The sequence below is a fragment of the Bacillus rossius genome, chromosome 3 (genome assembly GCF_032445375.1).
Source record: "Bacillus rossius redtenbacheri isolate Brsri chromosome 3, Brsri_v3, whole genome shotgun sequence".
NCBI classification, from domain to species: domain Eukaryota; kingdom Metazoa; phylum Arthropoda; class Insecta; order Phasmatodea; family Bacillidae; genus Bacillus; species Bacillus rossius.
In genome coordinates, this window is record NC_086332.1 from 97607146 (window position 1) to 97633480 (window position 26335).

Consider the following 26335-nt stretch of genomic DNA (forward strand, 5'->3'; position numbering starts at 1 on the left):
TAGGAAAGAGGCAACAAGGAGACACTCGTAATAACCGGTTTTATTTACTATGATTTACGTAGTCAAACTGACAGTGCATTACAAAACTGTCGTAACAAGGAAGGTCTCGTAGTATCCCGTACTCGCAATAATGAGGTTCCACTGTACGTATTTCCGTTAATTAAATTAGTACGAGGTAATGTCCGAATAAATATTAGATTTCTATTTTAAAATGCATTGTTTTATACTGAAAAAATACCCACACAAAGCGCTCGGAATCTAATAGCGGGACCAAAAACATCATGCGACGTTTACGCGAGAGTTTTTTTTATCCAAATTTTGACGACCAAAAATATGGGTGCGACGATTACGCGAGTGCGACGATTATGCGATAAAAGAGGGTAAAAACTTAACGGTCGGCTCGTGACTTGCTGGGTGACGCGACAGGATGACGTGTCTCAGCACAGCCATGAAAATGAAACGTTGTTCAGCTTGAATAAAGCAAGCATAAAGTTTGTAAATAGATTAGTCCGGTGACCTGGTCAAGAGCACGGGTGAGAGAAAGAAGAACACGAGGAAGTGAGAGCGCACATGACAAGTCGCTGTTTCTCCTCACACGCCCCTGATGGAGGGGCAGCAGGGCCAGCCTGTTGTGTAGCTATTATCACACAACATAATTTAAGTCTAAATTTGACAAACAATAAGCTACGTAGAATTAAATGTGTACATAATAAGATTTCACTGAATGCAACAAACTATAAGAACTTAATCCGTATATTTTGGGTAAAAACACAGCGAACAAACGCACAGATCTTACATCTGACAACCAAGATTAACATGTTATTGTCACATAACAAACCTTACATTTTTTTTTTGGGGTCATGGTCATTTTTACAAAATTAAGATTTTGAACAAGAAAATACCTAATCTAGCTAAACGTTTGTCAAATGTCGAGAAGTGGACTTGCATTATGGGATTATAAACTATATGATAATTATTATTTATTATGTATATTATATACCACGTAGTATATACATATTGAATATGCATGTCACAATTTATAAATAAATAAATATAAATAAATAAATAAAGTTTGGCCCTAAACCCCGGCCAAACCAAACAACTTCCGCAACCCGCGACACAGTAAAACTCCTATATTGCCCCGTACCGCGAGTGCAGGTAAACCCAAAAAAATATTAAAACCCAAACTAATGGCAGGCTTAAAAAATACTAATAAGATTACGAACAGTGAGAGGAGGCAGCAAGTTAAAAAAGACGCAAAATGTATATTGCAAAATTTAATAATAATATATATAAATATACCATAAAATCGTTTCATCACAAATCGGCGCATCCATCATACAATACATACCGTATTACTACTTATAAAAAAATTGCTATATAATAAAACTAAATAAAAATACTTTAACAATTCCCCCAAAAAATATAATTTGATAATATACTGCAGAGCTCCGTAAAATTAAAGGTAATTACCAAAAAAGGCATTAAAAATATATAAGAACATATTAATACAATAACAAATATAGATACGCACCGGGCGTAGCACAACTGTAAATACCAATTAACAGAATGAAATCTAACAAAATATTGACCCACATTAGCATCCAAATCAATATATCAAAAATTTAGCTAATTACTAATTATGGGTTAACAAGCCCTTCTCAGTTAAGTCATTTTCTAACGGTCGACGTCTTTTTTTCTTCCCAGTCTGGCAGGGATTGGATGAACCGGCTGAACGTAAAATCCCAGTTTCAGTGTTATTAGTCCATTAATTTAAATCTCAAAAATCCACAGATTATAGTTTCGCACCAGGGGTCAAAGGGGTCAACGGGGCGGTGGCACTGCTGGCACTTACTTGCTTTTTGACGTCGTGATGTCCCTTGCCATAACACGTTACCTTAGCTGCGGGTGATTGTTCGGATATGACGAATCCTTCGCCATACCGTCTTGGAGTCTTGGCGCACATAATTCATCCTTGGAAAATCCTCGCGACATTCGCACACGCCTCACCAACCCCTCGCTTTTCATCGTACTAATGCGTTCTAAATTATATATATATGAACCCCGTTCATATTCAAAAAGGAACACTCGTATTCAGATGTTCGACCGACAAGTCACTTCGACGTGGCACCATCACCATGGCCAACCCGCGTTTTTCTCACGTCCGCGCCCACCCGGGGCCACCAGCCGACTGCCGTTCGCCCGTCTCACCTGACGTCACACACTCAGCTGTTCTCCACGCGCGCCGCCTAGCGCCGCGATTACCAAAATATTCGGTAGTGTCCTTGAACGTTCCAGACCAATTTAATAACTTAAAATCTTAAAATTAAAAATAATAAGACTAAACAAGAATTACAATTTCCTTATTTAAAACAAAGTATAACAAACTTAAATCCAATATAACTCTTATTACCAGGGCATCTGAAAAGGTTAATAAAATAAGTTAACCATTTCTGCCAACATAAACATTATCAAAGGTAGAGGCTGTAGCACACATGCTACAAATATATATTCTGTGTTGGCATTGTGACAGTATGAATGTAGACAGTCTTGTTTGTTGGCAGTCGTGGGTGCATCACGGACCACCTGTGTCATTCTGGCTGTCAGGGTTCTTCTTCACTCAAGGCTTCTTGACAGGAACTCTGCAGACTCATGCTCGCAAGTATGACCTTCCAATTGATGAGTTGCAATTTGACTTCATCATGAAGCACAATGTTCTGAAACAAAATGATGTGTACGCAAAACGTCTGGAATCAAACAGAGAGGTAAGTAAACGTGACACAATGCTATAGAGTCCTTGGTGACTGTGTTTACTAATGTGTCACGTTCATGTAGCGAGGGCTGTGGGTTATGTCCTGGTTCTCCAGCACTGATGTTGTACCTCCAGTGGCAGCAAAGCCTGGTCCCCACCTCCTCAGTAGCAGCCCTCCCTGGCGAAACACACTCACTCGTCTGACCCACGCAAGTCAAGTGCAAACCCCTGTGTGAATGTGCAAATGGCATACTCCTGTATAATCAAATATTCCAGTGAACATGTAATTGAATAAAACTCGCCGCAGCTACATTGTTACGTGAGAAGAAAAAAAACATTGTAAAGTTAAAATAATCAGCAAAACTAGGCACTCGGGAATAACTAAAAAAAAACTAACATTTCTACAGAGCAGTGTCAAAAAGAAATTAATATAAGATTGATGTTGAAGAGTAAAGGACTAATTTTCATAGAGCATGCTGCCCTTGTTCTGCATAAATGAACCCTTCGTGATTCAAAAACAACTTAACATGCTGCTACGTGGAGGACTAAATGAAGAAGATGGTCCAGTCACACGTTACTAAATGATAAAACCATTGTGCAACAAATGTGCAGGTGTGGAGGGGAGGGAGTTCCTTAACAACCAACAAGGAGGGGTGTTAGCAACAGGGAGGGGATGAAGGAGTGTAATGTTGTAATACAGTCTTGCGGCCGTGTAAAACTCGCAGAGGGAAGGCGAGAGGTTGATACTGAGCTATCCAGCGACCCGTCACCAGTTAAAAGTATTGTTAATTAAAAATGTTTATTATGTTTCATGTAAATATTTCTATGAATGTTTCTGGTCACTTGCTAATATCTTGTGTTCTGACATCACTCTATTATAACTTTAAAAGCTAAAATGACATTCTCAGTACTTTCGAAATGTAAATATTGTAGTAGTTATAAATATCATATTAATTAAATCATTAGTAATATCATATTAATTTATAATTACAGCCACCAAAATGTGCACTCACATGCACAATTAGACACTTTGTGAACACTCCCAGAAAGTCTAGTATGGTTGATCTTTTGCATTGTGCTCGTAATAAAAGTAAGGCATCAGTGTTTTGAGTGTCTGCGGGGATCTTACAGAGCCTTAACTCAACTTCAAACATTGCTTGCTTGCAAAAAAAAATTGAATTCTATAACGTACATTTACTTGGCCTTTACATTTCAAAATCTTTATTCTATTTAAAGACTTGCTCTATTATGAATATGACTTTGATTTGCTAAGCATAAAGCTTTGATATGTATATTTGAAAACATAATTTGATATTTACAAAAAAAATTTCATTAATTTTTTTTTTAATTATATGTTGTAACGTTGTAAGTATATTTCCCAGTGTATAATAAATTGTATTTTGTAATAAGAATTAATTTAAATATTTTGTTCCATACAACTTATATTGATGTTTAGTCAATACTGTTGCCACAGCAATGTTACCGCTTACAATTTGTGTTCATAATAAAAATGTGTTTAATGTACGTGTGTTTTCACGGAAGGATCCAGAGTTCTACGATGGGCTGGCTCCTCCAGTTGACGGTGTCTTAGTTCACGGCTTATTTCTGGATGCTGCACGCTGGGACTTCGACAAAATGAGGCTGGCTGATCAAATACCAGGTGAGAAACTGATTACTTTACTGGGTAAATCTGTATTGTACGGATTAGCGCCAAAAAAAATCGTACAAATATGAAATAACTTTCATTATATGCTATCTTACGTCCTCTTTTCAGAACCGCTTGCGGAAATAAAAAATCTCAATTACTTTTGGAGATATCGAATTTTTTAATATTCATTTTTTGGCGATTTTTTTTTAAAAAAATTTTTAAAATCCGAAAATACCTTTATTCTGTGCTCTTTAACTTCCTCTTTTCATTAAACCCGGCGGAGATAAGAAATTCCAAATACTTTAGGAGATATTGAATTTTTTAATTTTAATCACTATATCTGTACATTCACACAGCGTCGACCATTGCTTTTTGTTTACGAGTGTCAATTGTGTTTTATTGGATAAGGTTGTCACGTGATAGGTCGTGATAGGCCAATATTCAAATGAACCAATAGGTGATGGTGAATTTATTATTGTTCAAAACGATGTGTAATTACAACGGTCACTTGCGCTATTTGTATTAGATGTTGTAGTCGTTCTTGGAATTCCTGTATCATTATCGTGTTACATTCTGTCTTTGAAATGGCCTGTGTTTCTGGGAATAGTCAGCTATGCGGCGGGTGTACCCTGCATGTATTCGATTTTGTGCATTTGTGTGATGATTGGAAATTGTTGTTTGAATTTTTAGTTGATCATGGAGTTTTAAGTAGTGGGGTAAAGTGCGACCAATGTGGGACGGTAATTGAGTAGGCCGAGGGCAACGAATATTTTCAATGTCACCGGACAACGGTAACTCGTGCCAGTAAAAGAATTAAAAGGGTAACATGTTCTTTCAAAAAATCTTTCAGAACCGGCACGTGGTTTTCCAAAAGTAGACTTTCGATTGAAACGATTATGAAGATGACTTATTTTTTTTTAACGATTCATCACCCAAATACTGTTTTCATTCAGAAGAATTGTAATGTCACTATGAAAACCGTCATAGATTGGACGTCCTTTTGCAGGGAAGTATTAATTAAGTGGAGTTTGGACTTAAATGTAGGGAAGTTGGGTGGGCCGGGGAAAGTTGTCGAAATTGATGAGGCAAAAATTGGTAAGCGTAAAAATAATAAGGGGCGAGTCATCCAGGGTCAGTGGGTTTTTGGCGGAATCGAGAGAAATGGTGATAACATTTTTCTCGTTCCTGTCAAAGATCGTACTAGCAGAACGCTCCTGCGCGTGATCAAGAAGTACATTTCACCTGGAACAACAATTATAAGCGACTGTTGGCGTGCTTATAATTGTCTTTCTCAGCATGATTATCTTCACCTGAAGGTTAATCATAATATGAACTTTGTTGATCCCGACACAGGGGCGAACACCCAAAGAATAGAGAGACTTTGGCGGGAAGTGAGGCAGAATGTACCTCGATATGGTCGACGAGTTGACCACTACGTCGGGTACCTTGCGGAATTCATGTTCCGTCGGAGGTATCGCGACGTAGGTGAACGACTACATCATTTCTTACTAAGTGCGAAGGAAATGTACCCGCCTCCAACTTAGGTGAGTTTTTAACGTTTCAAATTTTGTTGTGTTATTTTTTATTATATTGTTGCGCGTAAAAAAAAATTACGTTCGTTCCTACTGTTAATCATTTGTTCCGGGTTTGTTAGGTTAGGTCAGCTACATTATAAATGCTCTAAAACTAAACAACCATTGAAATAAATTTATATAATTTTCATGTCCGTTCAGTTTTTAATTATTTATAATGTAGCTGACCTGACCTAATCTACTTTTGTCCCGTTTTGCACACACGGCAAAATATAAAATGGCGACGCTCGAATGATTACATAGGGCTTGTATTGCAAAATAAGAACGGCGATATCTCCAAAAGTAATTGGAATTTTTAATCTCCGCAGGCGGTTCTGAAAAGAGGACGTAAAAGAGCATATAATGAAAGTTATTTCATATTTGTACGATTTTTTTTGGCGCTAATCCGTACAATACAGTTTTACCCTTTACTGTACATTAATTATGTTTTTGACAACCATCCCTGTAAGCTTATTACAAACAACCTTTAATTGACAGGCTGCCAGCCTGTGTTATACTTGCAGGAAATTATACACACATCAGCATACAGCTCGATAATAGATGCTTTAAAATCAATTAATTATATGTTCATAATTTGTTCTCTGTGTTTTTACATAATCTGATGCTGTATTCTGGTCTAAACTAATGAACTATCCCAAAATTTGTTTAAAGTGGTTTTAGAAAACCACATTAACCAAAATCAGAATGGTCCTACTCAAATCCAGGTGCTCAGTAATGTGAATCTAGTTTGTTACTGCTCTTTTACTGTTTTACTGTTATCTATGTTAATAGTAACTATTTTGTGATATTTCTTTTCTATTTAAAAGACGCTTGCTTTTGAGAGGTCTTTTTTTTCTTTTCTTTTTTTCTTCCTTCGTGTTTCAGGTGTTAGAACATATTTTGGGGTTAGGGTGATGCTGGATTGTAAATATTGCCACGTCTCACTTTCAGAGGGGGGAGAGAGAATCGTAGCTCTTTACATAGAAACAACTCGCTTGGCATCAACTAGTCTTAACTTCATAAAATACTTTACTGTACCTAGGATCATAGGTTCGTCATCCCGTACAGGATGTCTGGTGAGAGCTGAACTAAGGAGATTTTGCAAAATAACATAATACTTAATTAAAATTATTTTATTCTTAAAGTCAAATACTCAACATCATTTTAAAGAACATTTAAATAGCGGGATTACCATTTAAAACAATAATCTCTTTACTTCCTTAACGATTGAACGACCTTACAAGAGAGAGAATGAGAGAACTTCACTAAACACTTCCCTAGTCCTTCCGAATACCTCAAATCATAATTAATACTTAAAATTAAAACAAAGATAAGTCCATACTCACATTTTCCGAAAAGCCTTTCTTGATCGATTACTTTAAAAAAATAACGTAGGGGCCTCTCCTGCCCTTGAAATCCCGAACGAACATTACATTTTAAAAACTATGACGCGTGACCCCTGACGAGGGCCATAGCCTCCGCCCGAAAGCTTGACGACTACATTATGACCTAACTTAAATTAAACGACTCGTGGCCTCTGGCGTCGACCATAGCTTCCGCCCGAAAGCTTGAATTCCTACATCACGAACGAACTAACAACTCGTGACCACAGGTGAGACGCATAGCCTCCGCCTGAGTGAGCCTGAATTCCTACATCACGAACGAACTAACAACTCGTGACCACAGGTGAGACGCATAGCCTCCGCCTGAGTGAGCCTGAATTCCTACATCACGAACGAACTAACAACTCGTGACCACAGGTGAGACGCATAGCCTCCGCCTGAGTGAGCCCCGAGTCACCAATCACTTGCGCTTAAATTCGCGCGCCCTGCCGCGCCTACCATAACAAAAGCTCGTTATTGAAGTCAAATTTACTAAACAACTAACTAGAACATCTGGGAAGACTACCCCCCCTCTACCCCAATGTGCAGGCCACACCGCGCGGCTTGTTACGACAGCGCGCCCCAGTAACTGCGGCCCGTGGCTGCGCCAGCGCGCGGCCAAACAAACAAACAAAATTCTGCAAGCCCGCAGCGCGCCGCGCCGGCCCCGTGCCCCAATTACATGGTCACGCCACTTGCGCTGACGAGTGAACAGAGCAGCCAGCCCAGAGTCCCGTCAGTAAAGTCCCTAAATTTGATTTCAACAACCCTGCAAAATTTCAACCCGCGACATAACCCTCCCCTCACAGAGCTCGAGCCCCATCGAGCTACCTCAAAATTACAAATTGTCTTTTTCCATTAAACCATAACTATAAATTCCTCATTTCACAAAAATAATAATTTTCTTAGTTCCTTGCTGTCTGAACATACATCTAGATTCTGCATAAGATTTATTTTAAAACAACAAGTATTCATAAAATTAAATGTAAAACTTTTATCTGGTTTGTTCTCACAGGAACCTTCAGAGGCTCGAGTTCTCAATTCTAAAAAAATTGTTCTGTTAGTGAAGCTCTCTTTACAAATTAAATTACTGTTCTTAGTTTCTCAGTATTCGTTAAACAATGTGCAAATTCTTGATAATTATTATTATTATTTTTTTTTCGGTTTCCGTTTATTACCATACTTCTTTCGTTCTTCAAAAAAAATTAAGTGTCCTTACAGTGTTTCAATTAATTAAACTCTTATCTCGTGAAGGTTGGTGCAACTCCTCGAAGTCAGTGTTGTCGAGAAGAGTAGCTCCCTGGGCTGGCCATCAGCAAACACCACTCAACTCCAACAGCTACTGGACTGGCTTCCAGGGCAGCTCACAACTTCTCCCCACATCTGCTTCGGAGTTGTGCCATCCTCATCACGAACAGATTACAATTCTGAAACATCATCAACAGGCATTACCATCACGCCTGACAAATACAAAACTAACTACTAAACTGCAATCGATGGGCAAGGATGCAAACACACAAAAAAATAAAATTAATTAATTCAACTGCTAACATAAAGTATCCCACCCTTAGCATAATCTAATCAGGCAAATAATTTGATAGGAAAAACTTAAGGAAGGGAAACATGACCTCCAATGATTTTCCCTACCTCTTGAGTCTTGATCTTCTCTATACAGCAAATAGTCCCCACGAAGTAACTGGGTTGAAGGTCAGTTCACATGACCCACCCATAACCTCTTCTACTCTTCTTTTCTTCTGGGGGCAACCACAATGCCCACCAATCTCTCTCCATGGTGCCGAACCAGCTATCCCATGAGAGTAAACAACGTAGTCAATAGGAGCGCAGAGGGGAAACACCAATCTCTGGCTTGTCGAGTCATAAAACTGCTTTATCTTCTTCTTCTTCTGAGTAAAAATATCTGACTAACCTTGCTTCTATTCTTCCAAACAGTAAAAGTTCATCAGGTATCTTCATGAAAGAAACATTCTAACTAATAATTCTTCATTTTTCTTCTTCTTTATTTCTGTTAGTTGTAATAGAAGGCCATGTTAGGGAGGTTATAGGGAAAAAGAGTGGCCAATTCCCACCCCATCACCCACCTAGATCATGACTAATTAACTTTTAAATTTTCTATTTCAAACAAATAAAAAAAAACATTTTTTTATTCAAACTTTTAAATTATAATTACTTTTACTTCATAACCTCAAAAGCTAATCAATAATTCTAAATGAAATTGTGATTTACTGCATCCTTGTTCCATCCGATCTGTTTGTTTATAACCTTTCTTGTAAAGTATAAAATTTTCAAACATTACTAATTAAAAAAAAATTAAATTCTGGTGTCCTTTGAGTTACAATTAACTTTACTATTTCTTAGCTTGAAATAATTTAAGTTTTCAGAACTATTTCATTGTCTAATTCACAACACTTAAAAATCAACTCAAAACAACAAATCATCAAAATCAATAAGATCATCTGACCTACCTATCAGTACTGTGAACTTGAACTGTTCGTACACATTTATAATAAGCTATTGTATTTAAATTCCAACCTAAATAAGGTTTAAAAAAAACTACTAATCCCTCTGTAAATTAAGAAAATTAACTTTAAAAATTAAACTTAAGGTATTAGTTCTTTTTGACAGCTACCACAACTCACTAGTTCCATCACATTACTATAACCTAAAAAGTTCTGTAAATAATGTTTATAACAAAAAAAACTCCAGTTACTGTCTTCCATAAAAAAAAATAAAACTTTACATGACCTTATTAATCTCCACTTGTAAGTCCATGGCTGCCAGCTTTCTCTTCTCTTGAATCTTCAGTCTTGGCTCTTGTTTCAGTGATCTTGTATCTTGTCTCTCGAACTCTTGTCATCTTGTAAACTGGACTGCTGCTCAGCTCATCTTAAGGAATCTGTAACAGTTTCAAAAATACATGTTAATTTAAATTACATAATTCCTGTTCTTTGGTCCTAAAAAAAACAATTGTATTATTAGTACACATTACCCTGAAACAACATTATTATTCATTGTTTATTACTTAAAAAAAATGCTTTACCATAAAATCCTTTTTTTGTTCTTTTCATTAGGCCTATTTATTTTCCTTCTTCTTAATTAAATTCTGCTTCAAATGTTAATCCTAACTTAAGACCTACCATCTATTTATTATTCATTACCTACATTATTTATGTTACCCTAAAATTCCCATAAGTTTCTAATACTTCCTATCAAAGACATTCTCTCTCAAAAAAAATTTACTTATGACTCTTAACTTAACAAACTTAAAAAAAACTTTTACACTAGACTTAACTTATTATTCATTCTTAGTTACTAAATTTCTATATGTAAACTTTAGTACTTACAAACAAAAACTGCCTATTTCTCTCTACCTCTTAATCTCTTTCAATTATTACAATAATAATGTTACCTTGCATCTTTAAACTTTCTTCTTTTCAATTAAATTAGACATCTCATAACAATAAAAATTCTGCCTATACTCTTCTTATGGGTGTACAAACCAACAACAAAATTTCAAATTCTCAAGTTTCCTTATATTTAAATTATGCAATGCACATAACCTCTGTGGTGCCTGTACCCTTTTAGGCCTACCACCTTCTCCTCTCACAGCATGACAACTCTTATTCCTCGGGGTCTGTATTCACTGTTACAAATCAAATATCTCAAAAAAAATTAAAAACAAATTTATTATTTTAAGAAAACAAAAATTTACATTGAATTTACTATGGAGCCTGGAAATCTTAATGTCTCACAGCAGCTAACATGACTAAATCCCATGGAACCCCAGGTTTACATAACCTGTGCCCAAAAATTTAAGCATACCAGGCTTTCTCTGCACTGGTTTTACAGCATCACACACTATTTAGGGCCCCTGATCTGCCATCAGTCCCAAGGAGCTTTCCCACAACCCCTCTCTACACAAGCGCCTACCGCATTCCTCTCAATTGGCTATCGGTTTTACGGCATTCTTTTGGGATCCGACCATCAAGTTAGGGCTAATCGAACACTAAACCTCCATACTTCCAAACTAATGTAAATCAATTAAATTTTCTCTGTAATTTCTTAAAATCCAAATAAAAATTATTCAAACATGCCCAAGAAACTTTCAAAAAAAAAATTCATAATCTTATCTTCAAACCCTTAAAATAAAAATAAATAGATTACTCTGTTTTCTCCTTAATAACTGTAAACTGTCAACAAATATCATGTCGTAAATTTTAACTATGCTTACTGACTCTTAATCATAAAATCTCATTTGTCCTAATTAATAAACAACCGATTTCCTTAAAATCTCACTGTATCTCTCACACTCAAACTTCACTGGCTGAATATCTCAATAAATTCAAAAACAATTATCTAAACTCTTAAAGAAACTCCTCCCCAATTATTCAAATTACTTCACCTTATTTTATTTCATTACTTAAAACACCTTACTCAAAAAAAATTAATTAATTATCTAGCTATCTTCCATTATTATTTATTTACCGAACAAAACTTTCTCCTAAATTAATTTAGTAAAATTCAATTTCACATTAGGCAAGTACACTAACTCTCTACAGCAATGTTTCTCATTTCCCTCCTTCCTAACTGAATCCAATCTTACTTAACCTCCAGGGAATTTACCTCACAAAATAACCAAAAATTTCACTGTAGTGCCTATCTGCTATAGGCCCACTACACAGGGGGCTCTAACCCCACCAACAAACTTCATTGAAATGGTACCCTATCCCATACAGGATAGCCACTTCGGTACTACCATGGGGAACTCCTGCCCCAAACTACTCACAACTCTCAGGATTCTCCTAACCCTTAATTCACGTAGCCAGCCCATCTCCTATGGTCTGCGCTACAATTCCCTTTCTTCCCAGGGACACAACGCCTCACCTTAGGGTCCCTCGCCCTAATGAAAACATTAATTTTGTCTCTCTGTTCCCTTGGAGTAAATTCCCTCTACACACAAAAACTATCCTTCCCACTTTTCTCAATGCTTATCGATTTTATAGTGTACCTCCTTAATAATGTTTACAAATCCCAAAAAAATATTTTTAAAACCGAGGTAGAATTTAACTAACAAAAACATAAACAACTTACAACGAAACACTTCTAGCCTATACATCATACACTTCTTAAAATAAATTACTTACATACTGAAAGTTCCTCTTCTCCTAAAACACACTTAAATTTAAATTTATTTAACCAATAGTCTATTTTCTTATCGCTAAGTTACCGTACAGCTGATCAAAACAAGGTCACGGCCTGTCCACGTCTCCTTATGAGCCCGTGACGTCACCGAATTCCATCAGGTGCGCCAACCCTCGCTTGCGGTTCCTCCGTTCTCCGCTAGGTCTCAGCACCTCCCCGTCACGTGTTCATTCTGCCACGTCCACTGACGTGTCGTTCTGAAACAACTCTCAACATTTTTCTAATTAAAACAAAACATCACTATAAATTCTATAACTCTCTTTTACATAAACTCTCGTTTTCTCTTTAATTCCTTTCTAACGTTTATCCTTCCCTCGACTGATTTAATTCGTACGTCTCGTCTCCTACGCGCACGACAGCAAAACAAACTTCACTTGAAAATAATTCCTATTTACGAAAAAAACTTTATTTTAAATTTTAACTCTCTTAACCTACAATCTTAAAATTAATTTCAATTAAATTAAACCACTTGCATTATCTCTATTAAGCATTTAACTTATAACGTATTCTCCTCACGTAATAATCCCCGATATAAATCTACAATAAATTCAACGACTTAAAACAACTTATCACTATAAACTTTATCCTTACAAGTATCCTCAAATAAACATCTGTTACGTCAAAAAAAAAATCTCAAAGACTTCCTCCACTATAGACTAAAATTCCGTAATCCTCTCCTCAAGTAAACTCTTAATAACCTGCTATCAGAAGCTGAAACTAACTTAATAATAAACATAAAAATCTACCTCTCTCTCTCTCCAGAAATAGAACCTATCCGGCGAACTCTACCATTTCTGTCACGTGCACCTACCCGGCGCCTCCACCATTTCTGCCACGTCTCACTTTCAGAGGGGGGAGAGAGAATCGTAGCTCTTTACATAGAAACAACTCGCTTGGCATCAACTAGTCTTAACTTCATAAAATACTTTACTGTACCTAGGATCATAGGTTCGTCATCCCGTACAGGATGTCTGGTGAGAGCTGAACTAAGGAGATTTTGCAAAATAACATAATACTTAATTAAAATTATTTTATTCTTAAAGTCAAATACTCAACATCATTTTAAAGAACATTTAAATAGCGGGATTACCATTTAAAACAATAATCTCTTTACTTCCTTAACGATTGAACGACCTTACAAGAGAGAGAATGAGAGAACTTCACTAAACACTTCCCTAGTCCTTCCGAATACCTCAAATCATAATTAATACTTAAAATTAAAACAAAGATAAGTCCATACTCACATTTTCCGAAAAGCCTTTCTTGATCGATTACTTTAAAAAAATAACGTAGGGGCCTCTCCTGCCCTTGAAATCCCGAACGAACATTACATTTTAAAAACTATGACGCGTGACCCCTGACGAGGGCCATAGCCTCCGCCCGAAAGCTTAACGACTACATTATGACCTAACTTAAATTAAACGACTCGTGGCCTCTGGCGTCGACCATAGCTTCCGCCCGAAAGCTTGAATTCCTACATCACGAACGAACTAACAACTCGTGACCACAGGTGAGACGCATAGCCTCCGCCTGAGTGAGCCTGAATTCCTACATCACGAACGAACTAACAACTCGTGACCACAGGTGAGACGCATAGCCTCCGCCTGAGTGAGCCTGAATTCCTACATCACGAACGAACTAACAACTCGTGACCACAGGTGAGACGCATAGCCTCCGCCTGAGTGAGCCCCGAGTCACCAATCACTTGCGCTTAAATTCGCGCGCCCTGCCGCGCCTACCATAACAAAAGCTCGTTATTGAAGTCAAATTTACTAAACAACTAACTAGAACATCTGGGAAGACTACCCCCCCTCTACCCCAATGTGCAGGCCACACCGCGCGGCTTGTTACGACAGCGCGCCCCAGTAACTGCGGCCCGTGGCTGCGCCAGCGCGCGGCCAAACAAACAAACAAAATTCTGCAAGCCCGCAGCGCGCCGCGCCGGCCCCGTGCCCCAATTACATGGTCACGCCACTTGCGCTGACGAAAAGAACAGAGCAGCCAGCCCAGAGTCCCGTCAGTAAAGTCCCTAAATTTGATTTCAACAACCCTGCAAAATTTCAACCCGCGACAATATTTCTTGCTATTTTTGTACTCTTGGTATTAAAACTGGCATGAAGTTTCTTTCTGTCAGTTTGTATTGACAGTAATGCAATGAGCGTATTTGGCACTGCATAGTAATCAAATAAAAATTGCTTGTATATCAGTATTAAAGATGGCTAATTCTTAGATTTTAACTAATCTTATTTCCTCTGTAAATAAAATAAAAAATTCTGGGTGGACTGTATTTTGGTCAACAGTCCGAGAGGGGTTTATCTCATGAAATTCCATTGTAGTGAACGGGAATTTTGTATAACAAAATAATTTAACAAAATTGATGTTGCTTTATTTTTGATGTGAATTCGATGAACGTCTTACTTGACAGTCAGGCGGCCACGCCAGAAAAACTGTGAGACATCAAAAAAATTGTGACACCAAATCACGACAAACTCGGCCCATCTTTCACAACCACTGGCTCAACTGTCTTCATATCAACATCAGAATCATCAGAGAGTATATCCACATACTTTACCAAACAAATTTCTGCATTCCTCGTATCATGCGAGGTAGATGACTGAGGCTCGCTCTATCACAAAATTTCACGCCTCATTTTGCTCCAGTGGTTTATTTCTCTTGGCTACTTTTTCCCTCATTCAATACTTATGACCATTCTCTGCATTTTTAATTGCTTCTCCTCGGGCAATTTCACTTTTCTTTCTTTTCTCCAACTTAACCTGTTTTTGCTTAGGCATTTTATGATTAATGGCTCCAAAAACGAAGTTACTAACTTTATAGTTATTCCACTCACAAGCAACTTTAAGTTTAAATCATGCAAATCAGTGTATTATTTTCAGAGTTATAGCTCTCACTGACTTCAGTTTGACACTTCACACCAACACTCATTACGTCATCACTGCAAATGTTAACTGGGTGAGACATATGTAACAACCACGAGCAAAGTCTGCTCTACTAAGGTATATTTATTCTACTCTAGCTTTCATAGTTTACGAGTTCGAAGCGGTGTCGAATCCTCAGCCGAAGTGACACACAACACAAGATTAAAGACATTCCTATTCCTGTTGAAAATTCTGTAAAAATGAGTGCATATCCACCTTGTGCATTAGAAGTGAATTTTTATAGACATATGGATTGTTTTATATAAGAAGTTAACTGTTGGTTTAGCTATCATGATCTTCAATCCTTGCAGGTGTGCATGTGCAAACACTTGATTATATGTCTACCTGTCACGCAATTCCACATTGCTGACCAGATGTTCGTTGAAATGTTCCCAACATAGCATCTTACATTTTCCTCACTATACGTGGCTGGACAAGAAGTGACGTTTGCATTCCAAGTTTATGTACAATATACAATCAGTTCACATAACCATTAGTGCAGTCAATTGAGACTGTTTACGTACCAATAAAATTACAACTAATTTACATAATCCTCTAAATAGTGAGGCCATAATATAAACTAAAATTAGTTTACATGACAATTACTAGACATTTCAGACTGTTTATATACCAATAAGTTTACAACTCAAATATGTTTAAGGACAACTAATTTACATAATCATCTAAATAGTGAAGTCTTCTAATAGCCCTACCTGGCCTAAGGGTTAGCAATGAATCGGACATTAATTCTTCATCACCACGGTCAGTAGCAAAACCTGGATCTATCAAAGTAGTAACATGTTTATGGTCTCTTGACAAATCTGTGCCAAAACCTGAAGGCACATTATATACAAAGCAAGGTACTACCCTTAATTGTTTTCTATTTCTCTGTTAAATGGTGCCATCCAATATCTTAAGTAAATACGAGCGAGGCACATCATAGTTAGGAATCGTCCATTAATCACGTGAGGCTCGAAAAGGGGGGGGGGGGGGGGTCGGAAAAAATCACGAAATATCACAAGGAAGGAGGGGGGGTGTAGAGAGATATCACGTGTATTTATTTTTTCGCGCGATTTCTACTAAACCGAAAAGGGACGCGTGACCTTGACTCGCCGTAGCCAGGCAACAATATCCCCGCCCGCCGCAACATGAACCACCCGGCTCGGCTTGCCAGTCTCCAGTAAGACTGTGATTTTGGCGCCGAATACATGCGTATATCACATATAAGCCTTTCCTTTATTATTTTTAAGCCAGTGAGAATAAACCTGCAACCTTAATGTGTGTCTGGACATTTTTATCACTGTGCTTAATTTTCCAGAATTAAATTAGATTATACCTATATTTAAAGATAATATTCTGAAATTTTTAAAAATATTTTGTACCAAAAAAATACACGTGATTTATTGGCGGGGGGGGGGGGGGTAGTCTGAAACCTCACCACAAATCACTAGGGGGGAGAGGGGGTTAAAAATTTGCTAAAAAAAACATCACGTGATTAATGGACAACCCCTTACTAACAATAGTGGCTAGGTACCATTTAGTGCCATGATAAATTCTGACTGATTTGGAAACAGTTCAGGGAGGGTTTTCAAAGTATAACTTCTGACTCTTCTGACGAGCCTGTAATCTATCAGGAACATCAACATGAATGTGTGGTCCAAGCAGGTCTGAGTGAGTGGGAATTTTCGACTTCACTTGACGGTGCAACAGCATTTGAGCTGGGGAAAGCTGAATACCAGGAATAGGAGTATTTCTGTATTCAAGTAGTGCCAAACTACAAGGGGATTGTTGTGTCTGATATTGAGGGCTTGGTAAATTAACCACACACACACCTGTAGATCCAGCCATCTTTATTGTGTACCGGAAATTGACCATCACTGTGTCTTCTATAGACATGATATCAAAGACATACATAACATACATAACATCTCCCTTTTTTTTTTTGTGATTAACAATTAAAAACACATTCATAATTTCTTGCAGACGAAGACATTATAGCCACTGCAATTACACAAGCAGGGCACCACATTTCAATTGATTCATAACTGATGACTGATACATAACATACATAACATCCCCCTTTTTTTTTTATAAAAGAACTAAAAAAAAAAAAAAATACACATCCTTATCTTATCCTTTACATACATTTTTTTTTGTTTACACATAATTCTTTAGATAGCCAGGCCTTGTAACAACTCTGCCTGACCTCGTATGAACTATTGGAGCTTCACTAGTCGACAATTGGTTTTCACTTCTTACTTTATGTTGGACCTCTGTTTCGGTGTCCATGGGGGTCACCGTAAACCCTTTTGTTACAGGCATACTTTGATCTCTGTCACAAAATCCCCGAAATTCACTTTGGTTACTTTCTCTTCTCTCTGCCCCTACCCCTCTATCTTGTTCCCCTTCTACTTGATTCATATTACTTTCTTCATATCCCCACCTCACCAACGGAGTCTTGTTACTATCCAGAATGAGGTGTTTCCTATTCCATTCTATATCATAGCCATAACCCACCCTTACTCTGTATGAACGTGGTCTATCCAATATTTTGGATATTTGGCCCCTCTGCCAAACATACCCTTTCCTTGCCTGCACTGTATCCCCTGCCTGGAGTTGCCTCAGTTCTCTAGTATTTTTGTTGTAACTTGTTTGTTGTTTCACCTGCCTATCCAGTAATTCAGGAACTATGCTTTGTTGTATCTCTGGGTGAAACATTTGTTGCTGGTAGGGCAACAAACCTTTCAAACATCTACTGAAAAACAGCTGTGCTGGTGTTGGTAGGTGTGTACCAATCGGGGTATTTCGATATTCCAGTAGTTTTAACATTACGTCCTTACCTTCCTCTCCTACTGTTCTTTTCAACATTTTCTTTATCGTTTGGATGTGAGGTTCAATCAATCCATTAGACTGCGCATATATGGGACTGGAAGTTTTATGTTGCAAGTTCCACGCCGTGACAAACTGTGTGAACTCAGCTGACCGGAATTGTGGACCATTGTCAGTATACAATAACTCTGGAATGCCATGTATGGCAAAAATGAACTTCAACTGTGTAACGGTGTGGGCACTACTGAGGTCTTTCAATTGTACTAGCTATGGGTATTTAGAATATGAATCTACTACCAGGAGATAGTCAGCGCCACCATAATGCATTATATCGGCTCCTAGGATCTGCCATGGCCTCTGCGGAATTTCTTTATTCATATGACTTTCTTTACTGTTCATATTTTGTGTTGCTCTACAGGCAGTACAATTACTCACTAAATCAGTTAATTCCTTCATTAGAAAAGGCCAGAATACACATTCTCTAGCACGAAGCTTACACTTTTGAATTCCCATGTGGTTCTAATGAATATGCTGCAGAATATTTTTCCTCATTAGTGTAGGGATGACTACTTGTTTGTTTTTGAAAACTAAGCTACCTTGTACTACAAGCTCGTCCCTATATGCCCAAAATGGCTTGACTGACTGAGGTAATTTTTCTTTAGAAGGTGGCCACCCTTTTAAAACTAACTCTTTTACCTGACTGAGCATTTCATCCTGCTGGGTATGCAATTGTATTTTGTTCATAGTGTCCTGTGTTGCCTGTATGTGATGTATTACCAAACCCTCCTGAGCAGCTATTTCCTGTTCCATGATATTACATTTTCTATCCTGCAAACTAGCTCGGGACAGAGCATCGGCAACAATTAGCTCTTTGCCAGGTACATACTTAAGTGTAATCTCATAATTTTGTAGCTTGATTCGCATTCGCTGAAGACGCAGGGGGCATTTGTCTAAGGGTTTATTGAATATCGCCTGGAGTGGTTTATGATCAATTTCTACAACTACGCGATTGCCATAGATGTACTGGTGAAATCTCTCGTAACCATACAATACTGCTAGTAACTCCTTCTCGATTTGAGCAAAATTTGGTTGTGTTGTACTAAGTGTTTTTGATGCATAGGCTACTGGTCCCTTTGGTTGTAGTAATACTGCTCCTAACCCCTTACTGGATGCATCGACTGACAGCGTAAGTGGTTCCTTGGGGTTGTAATATTGCAAAATGGGAGTCTGTGTTAGCATCAACTTTAGGTCTTGAAAGGCTAGCTGATGCTTTTGTGTCTAATTCCACTGGGTCTCTAGTTTGCATAATTCTCTCAGGTCAGCACTGTGCTGAGCTAGCCTTGGAACAAATTTCCCTATATGGGTTAACATTCCTAAAAACCTATTGAACTCTTTCTTATTAGTTGGCTCTGGGAATTCCTGTACAGCCGTCACTTTCTCCTTATCAACTTTAATCCCATCCCTACCTACGACATGACCAATGTACTTGACTTCACTTACCCCAAACTGACATTTGCCTCTATTAAATGTTACGTTATTCTCCCTTGCCCTAGTGAAGACTCATTGTAGGGTCTCATCGTGCTCTTGCAAAGTCGTACCATGCACAATGATATCATCAATGTAAATTTCTACTCCAGGGATGTCACTGAACAGATCACTAAATATTTTGTGAAAAATTTCTGGCGCACATGAGAGACCATATGGCAATCAAGTAAATCTCATCCTACCATATGCAGATGTGTCAAAAGTAGTCAACTTTGAACTCTCCTCTGACAGTTGTATTTGCCAGAAACCCCTATTAGCATCTAGTGTGCTAAAATATTTAGCATTCAGCAATTCTACTGACACTTCCTCGAAAGTGGGTAATCTCTGATATTCCCTTTGAATAGCCCTGTTCAGTGGTTGAGGATCTAGGCACAACTGTATGTCTCCATTGGGCTTTCTAACCAGCACTATGGGATTGAGCCATTCCGTGGGTTCGTTGACTATCTTTAACACTCCCATTTCAAGCATCCTATCTAGTTCCTCTTTTAGCTTTGCATGCAATGAGAAGGGAATTCCTCTAAACCTACATGCTTGTGGCTGACACTCAGGCTTTATCTTTAGTTCACAAGGCTTCACCTTAATATTTCCAAGTCCCTCAAATACATCGGCAAACTTCTGAACTACAGTCTGTGTAGTTGTTGGAGTTTTGTCCAACCTAACCTCATCGACCCTATTCAGTATTCTTAACTGTTGAATTGCTACTAACCCAATAATAGGTGGAAAATTATTTACATTAATAACATGAAATTCCAAGACTTTTGGAGCGCTGTTTTCTGTTTTACAATATAAATAACATTTACCCAAAACTGTTATGTCTGTCCCCGAATATGTTTTCAGTTTAGTGTTTGTTGCATGCAACGCATCTTTCCATAAGTGTAACTTCCTATATATACACTTAGGAATTACATTCACCTGTGCTCCTGTGTCAATTTTAAATTTAATATAGCCATCCAGCTCTTTTACTTTAAGTTTACAAAACCATTCCGTATCCCAGAACCCTCTATCACTAGTTTCATTATTTTTTTTTACATAGTGTACTGACTTCAGTTTCAGCTGTTTCACTAAGAATGTTTGCAACACATTTGCATTCACAGATTACATTATTGCAGGAGCATTTGCCATTAAGGACGTCACAATCGATTGGGTTAACCGCTTGGGGTTTGTTTACTATGGGACGGTCCATGATGCTAGTTTCCTCTCCTGTAATACAACCCAACACTAGGTCTTGTGACCCAGAAACACTTGTTTCATTATGTGACTCTCCTACTTTTGAGACTAGTTGTACATTCTGTCTAGACTTACACATTCGAGCATAATGTTTTATTTTGTGACACTTGTGACACTCTACTTTGTAGGCAGGACACTTAAATTTATCATGGGTTAATCCAGATTTACCACATGTATGTTCTGGAACTCGGCGGTGAAACTTAGTCTGAATATTAGACACTAGTAGGCACATCGAGCGTGGTGTACAAGTCTTGAGCCTCTTCACCCATAACGTGCAACAAAATGGCAATCTTCACGTCATCGTCTTTATTCGTCTCACCCGACACTTTTAGATACACACAAAATAACTGCTTCCATCATTTCTAGTTATTACCTAAGTCTCCTTCCAAACTTAGTGGTTTTGGCGGTTTCAGGGATTGCATTATGTACCGCTCTTGAATGGACCAAATCCTTGCAACACTTCGATCTGCGTTTAAATTATCACTACGGTTAATACCATCTGCACACAATCACTGTTCTGTTACTGCCCCGTGATAGACCATACTGTACCATAATTCGTCAGTCCGCAGCGCCATGTTGTGTCTGATGTTGAGGGCTTGGTAAATTAACCACACACACCTGTAGATCCAGCCATCTTTATTGTGTACCGGAAATCGACCACCACTGTGTCTTCCATAGACATAATATCAAAGACATACATAACATACATAACAGGGATTTTACAAACCGATACCTTCCACAACATACGCTTTGCAACATCTACTGCTTTTTTAGCAAGCCCATTAAAGAGGATAGTGCGAACTAGTGGTTTGAACTTTCAAATTTCAGCATTTAGCAAATTTCTTAATTGAAAGGCACATTATCTGAGACAATTAAATATGGAACAACCTAAACTAGCAAACACTTCTTCAAAAAATTTTGATTAGTTCAGTTGATGATTTGTCTGTATATATTTTCACTTCCAATCATTTAGAATAGTAAGCAATGTCAACTAAGAAATTTTTTTTCAATCCAAATTTTAAGATATCCATCCCCAAATGAGCCCAAGGCCTTTCAGGTATTGGATGTGGCAACACTGGCTCCTTAGTGTGGCATAGTTTGTAGGTTTGATAAACTTCACAGCCACCAACAAGTATTTTAATGCTCTGAGACATATTAGGCCAGTAAAGTGCCTCTCTGGCTCTGGCTTTGGTTTTACATTTACTGATCCCTAAGTAAATTTGATGAATTAAAGTGAGTATGCCTGGTTTCAGACAGGGACAAATATTTGCAACCCAACAAAATTCAAGCCATCAACCACCTTCTAACAAATGCTTTAACCTACAAAACATTTTACAGGAATTTGGTAATCATTGTTTTGAAACAGGGCAGCCATCAGAAATAACCTTCACGAGGCAGACAATTGGGGATCCTGTGATGTAGCTTCTCGTAACAGCTCTTTTTTAAGTGAAAACTTCTTTAGCCACGTTGAGCGATTTTTTGTGGGGGCAAAACTTATGGGTTAGCGTCACCGACATGCTAGTGACGTGTTGCGCTAGACTGGCAAATCGCAGCGGCCAGTGTACATGTATACACATATATACACTAATACATTGTATATACTCAACTGTATCATGTGTGTTTTGGACTCTTTTGGATGGGTAAAATCTTTTGAGTTTGCATCACCGACATGCTGTAGTAGCAGTAAGTGAAGTTAATTTGACCACGTGAATACATGACCTAGGTCTGACATCACTGGTAAGTCATAGCTAGGTAATGAATTTTTATGTAATTTTTACATACCCCTGACATCTGTTGTGACTAAAAAATGATGTAAGGATAAATGATATTCTGACATTGTACTGATAAATACCAAAATCATTTTCTTACGTACATTTGACATAGAAATTATGTCATATTACACATTTAAAAACAAATTTTTAAGTTTTCACTTCTGTTGACAGTCCCAATGACTGGCTTTTTTTTTTTTAATTCAGACATGGGTATAATGAAAAACAATTAATGAACTGAAAACTGCAAGTAATAATGAGAGTTATCTTCATCATCACTTCTCAAAAATGCCAGAAACATAGTGTCTGTTACATACATGTCCGGCCCTGACTTGTGAACAATTGTTATTCAATACCGCAGAAATTTAAGCCAAATATTTTGATTGTGAGGTGAAAAGCATTCAAGTCCTTTTTCATGATACCTACAAGTGGTTTATGGTCACTGTGAACTATTACTGGCATCCCATATGTAAATTCATGAAACCTTTCACTAAATTTTACAGCCTAAAATTCCTGTTCAATGAGTGCCCATTTCTATTCATAGCTGGTTAAACTCCTTGAAGCAAATGCAATGTGCTGATATGTATTTTTAATGTAAAAGGAAAAATGTGTAATTTGTAGGTATGTTGCTTTAGTTAGAGTCAATTTGTATGTTCCTTACTGCAACAGGAACAGCGTAGAATGTGTATGTTATGCTATTGAAAAAGGGAGATGTGAGGAGTGCTAGGTTGGTACTGCAAGGAGTGCGAGGTTGGCGGCAGGTGAAATGTAAGATGGCGAAGAATAAAGGCTGATGTTAATGTAAAATAAGTGTTTTATCATTTCTCATTAGCCTACACCCCCAGAGTACATGGTACACAATATAATGTTCCCTGACTTTCAGACTATACTAAGTAATCTCTATCAATAATTTCATTGTTTGCCAGCTTTCTCTGAAAAAATGCACTAGTACAGTGTCTTGTGGTACCATCTTTAAACTGATATTTTATTTAGAAAAGACACTTTCTTTATTTTGTTACATCATTTTCATTGCAATAGTCCTGTGTTTTTTCAGTTTTTTTCCTAAAGAAAAGAATTAGCACTGATCGTGAAGAGTTTGTCAACAATGATGGATGTTTCATTTTCACTTTCGTTGGATGAAATTTTTTTTTCATCTTCTTTATATTTATTTGGGGGGATTGTTTCCCCCTGGACTTAAAAGCTTCGCTTGAGGAGGGCTCTTCTTCTTGACCTGCACACTTTTGAGGTCGATTTCATAAACAATTCAAGGTGTATAACTATTTTACAATGCTGCTACTTCACTTTCTGTTTTTTCTTTGGCCAGTGATTGATACTGAGCTCCACTAAGTATCTTTCTACCAGTCCTATTTTTCAGTGACAATAATTGAAACTGAAACTGAGAAAACAAAGAAAACTGTTGTAAACAGGTGAAAAACTTTAAACAATTCAAAAATAACCTATTATATCACAATGCCAGAATGCCATCTTATAAAGTATAAAAGAAACAAGTATAATCACTACATCAAATTATTTATTACCTCAGCTAATAACAATGAAAATATTAACATTAACAATTAACAAAACACACTTCTTGATATTTTTTTTTCTTTTCTTTCATGATCATGTGCTAACAGATTCTCACCATTGCTGAGTGTTTCGCTTTGTCACCACCAGTTGCCACTATGTGCGCATAGTGTAGAAACTAATCAGCATTGCCCATGTTGTCAATTTATATATATTTCCCTGTGAGTGGGAGATTTAAATTTTAGGAATTAGATGTTTAATATCCATGCTTTTTTGGACAGCTTTCCAGAAATTTCGCCAGCCCTAAAATCTGCTGCCTTAGGCAGATGCCCGGTTTGCACCACCCCCTTCCCCCCTTCCTCCCCACGTAAATGTGGCCTAGCTATACCTAAATATGTCTTTAAGTACTTATAATTAAACATTTCATGTCATGGGGGTTAACATAATTAATTAGACGTGCTGTGGACTGCAATAAGCTGTGAAAGATGCTAATTGCAATTCAACCGGTTTAGGGATGGACTAGGACACCGCGTGGCCTGGCCTAGAAGCTAAGTCGCGTCATTCAATTTGAAATGTCCTCCAGGACTTAAATTATTAATTAAACAATCTACTACCCGGGGTAAGCCTCGAATATAAAGAAAAAGGTTCAAAAAGTCATTAACAACGGTGGATGCTAAGAGATTATTTGGGAAAAAGAACAGTGAAGTTGATGACGTGCATTAAGTTGTGTCCTACCCCGGGTACCGGATGGCAGCTGGAAGTAGTTGAACTACTTTTAGGCTGTTTATAATTGCTTGCAGCAACAAAGAAATACAAAAAAAAACCTTTGAGCACTGAATGATATATTACAATTAATTATTAAGTATTAAAAACATTTACTTATTTTAATAATTATTTATTAAGTTCAAAATAAACTACCCACTTAGGGGTGCATTCCAAAACTGTCTATGCTGTATGCTGCTCCGACCCCGTTAAGCTGAAAAAAACAAAGTGTATGGTACAGGTTCTACTTATCTCTTGTGGGATCGGACAAACACACGCACACTCACTCGTTGGCAGGAGGTTTGAATAGAGGGTGAGTGTGGGTGGAGAGGGGGCTTGAAGCAGGGCAGGCACATAGAGCTTAGGGAGGGAGTAGTCCTGGTCATCACATTTGTGTTTTTGGAATAGGAATTAGAGTTACTGAGTATCACAAATCTCTGCAAAACTGTGTGTTGGTGTTAGATGCAATCAGATTTAACATGGAATGTTTAAATGAAGCAGGATGGATACTAATGTATTTTTAATGCAGGTGAAATGAACCCGGCTCTCCCAGTAATGCTACTGCTGCCCAAGAAGACTGTCGACAACACACTGACGAGGTACGTGTGCCCTCTGTACAAGACGACGGCACGCGCAGGCGTGCTGTCGACCACCGGCCACAGCACCAACTTCGTGGTGGCCGTGCTGCTGCCCACCAAGGAGGAGCAGAGCTACTGGATCCTGAAAGGCACGGCCTTGGTCACGCAGATAACTGACTGACAGTCAATATCAATGTTCATAATGGTGCTTGTTGTTTTGTACTTTATACTGTGATGTCATTGTAATGTACCTGAAAATGTACAATAAAAAAAATTTCACACCTCTTGGTAGTGTAAGTACAAGTTCCATGATTAAAAATGACTAACTTAAAGTGAAATAAATGTAATTGTGGTAGAATTGTTGCTCCCAACTTTTATGAAAAGCTGTAATTCAGTTTATATACAAAACTAGCGACCCGTCCTGGCTTTGCACGGGGGCAATGCTGATACTAAATATACTACAGAATGTCTTTATATACAACGTTCACAGCTTTTTTGTCATTAGACAATAAAAACATGTTTTCTTTAGAGGTTACTCTTGAAAGAGCGACATATAATTGGCCATGTGAAAAACACTCCACTCAACGCTCAA

General features: G+C 37.7%; 1 protein-coding gene across 3 annotated transcripts in view; it reads left to right on the forward strand.

Moving 5' to 3' along the window:
- The window catches only part of LOC134531065 (dynein axonemal heavy chain 6), a 491808-nt gene extending 465781 nt beyond the window's left edge, over positions 1-26027 (forward strand). For all 3 annotated transcript variants that reach the window (XM_063366584.1, XM_063366585.1, XM_063366587.1), the window contains 3 exons: positions 2565-2765; positions 4295-4412; positions 25695-26027. In XM_063366584.1, coding sequence (XP_063222654.1) covers positions 2565-2765; positions 4295-4412; positions 25695-25924 — 549 coding nt within the window. In that variant the 3' untranslated portion in view covers positions 25925-26027. The remainder of the gene's footprint in view (positions 1-2564; positions 2766-4294; positions 4413-25694) is intronic.
- Positions 26028-26335: the final 308 nt, after the last annotated feature.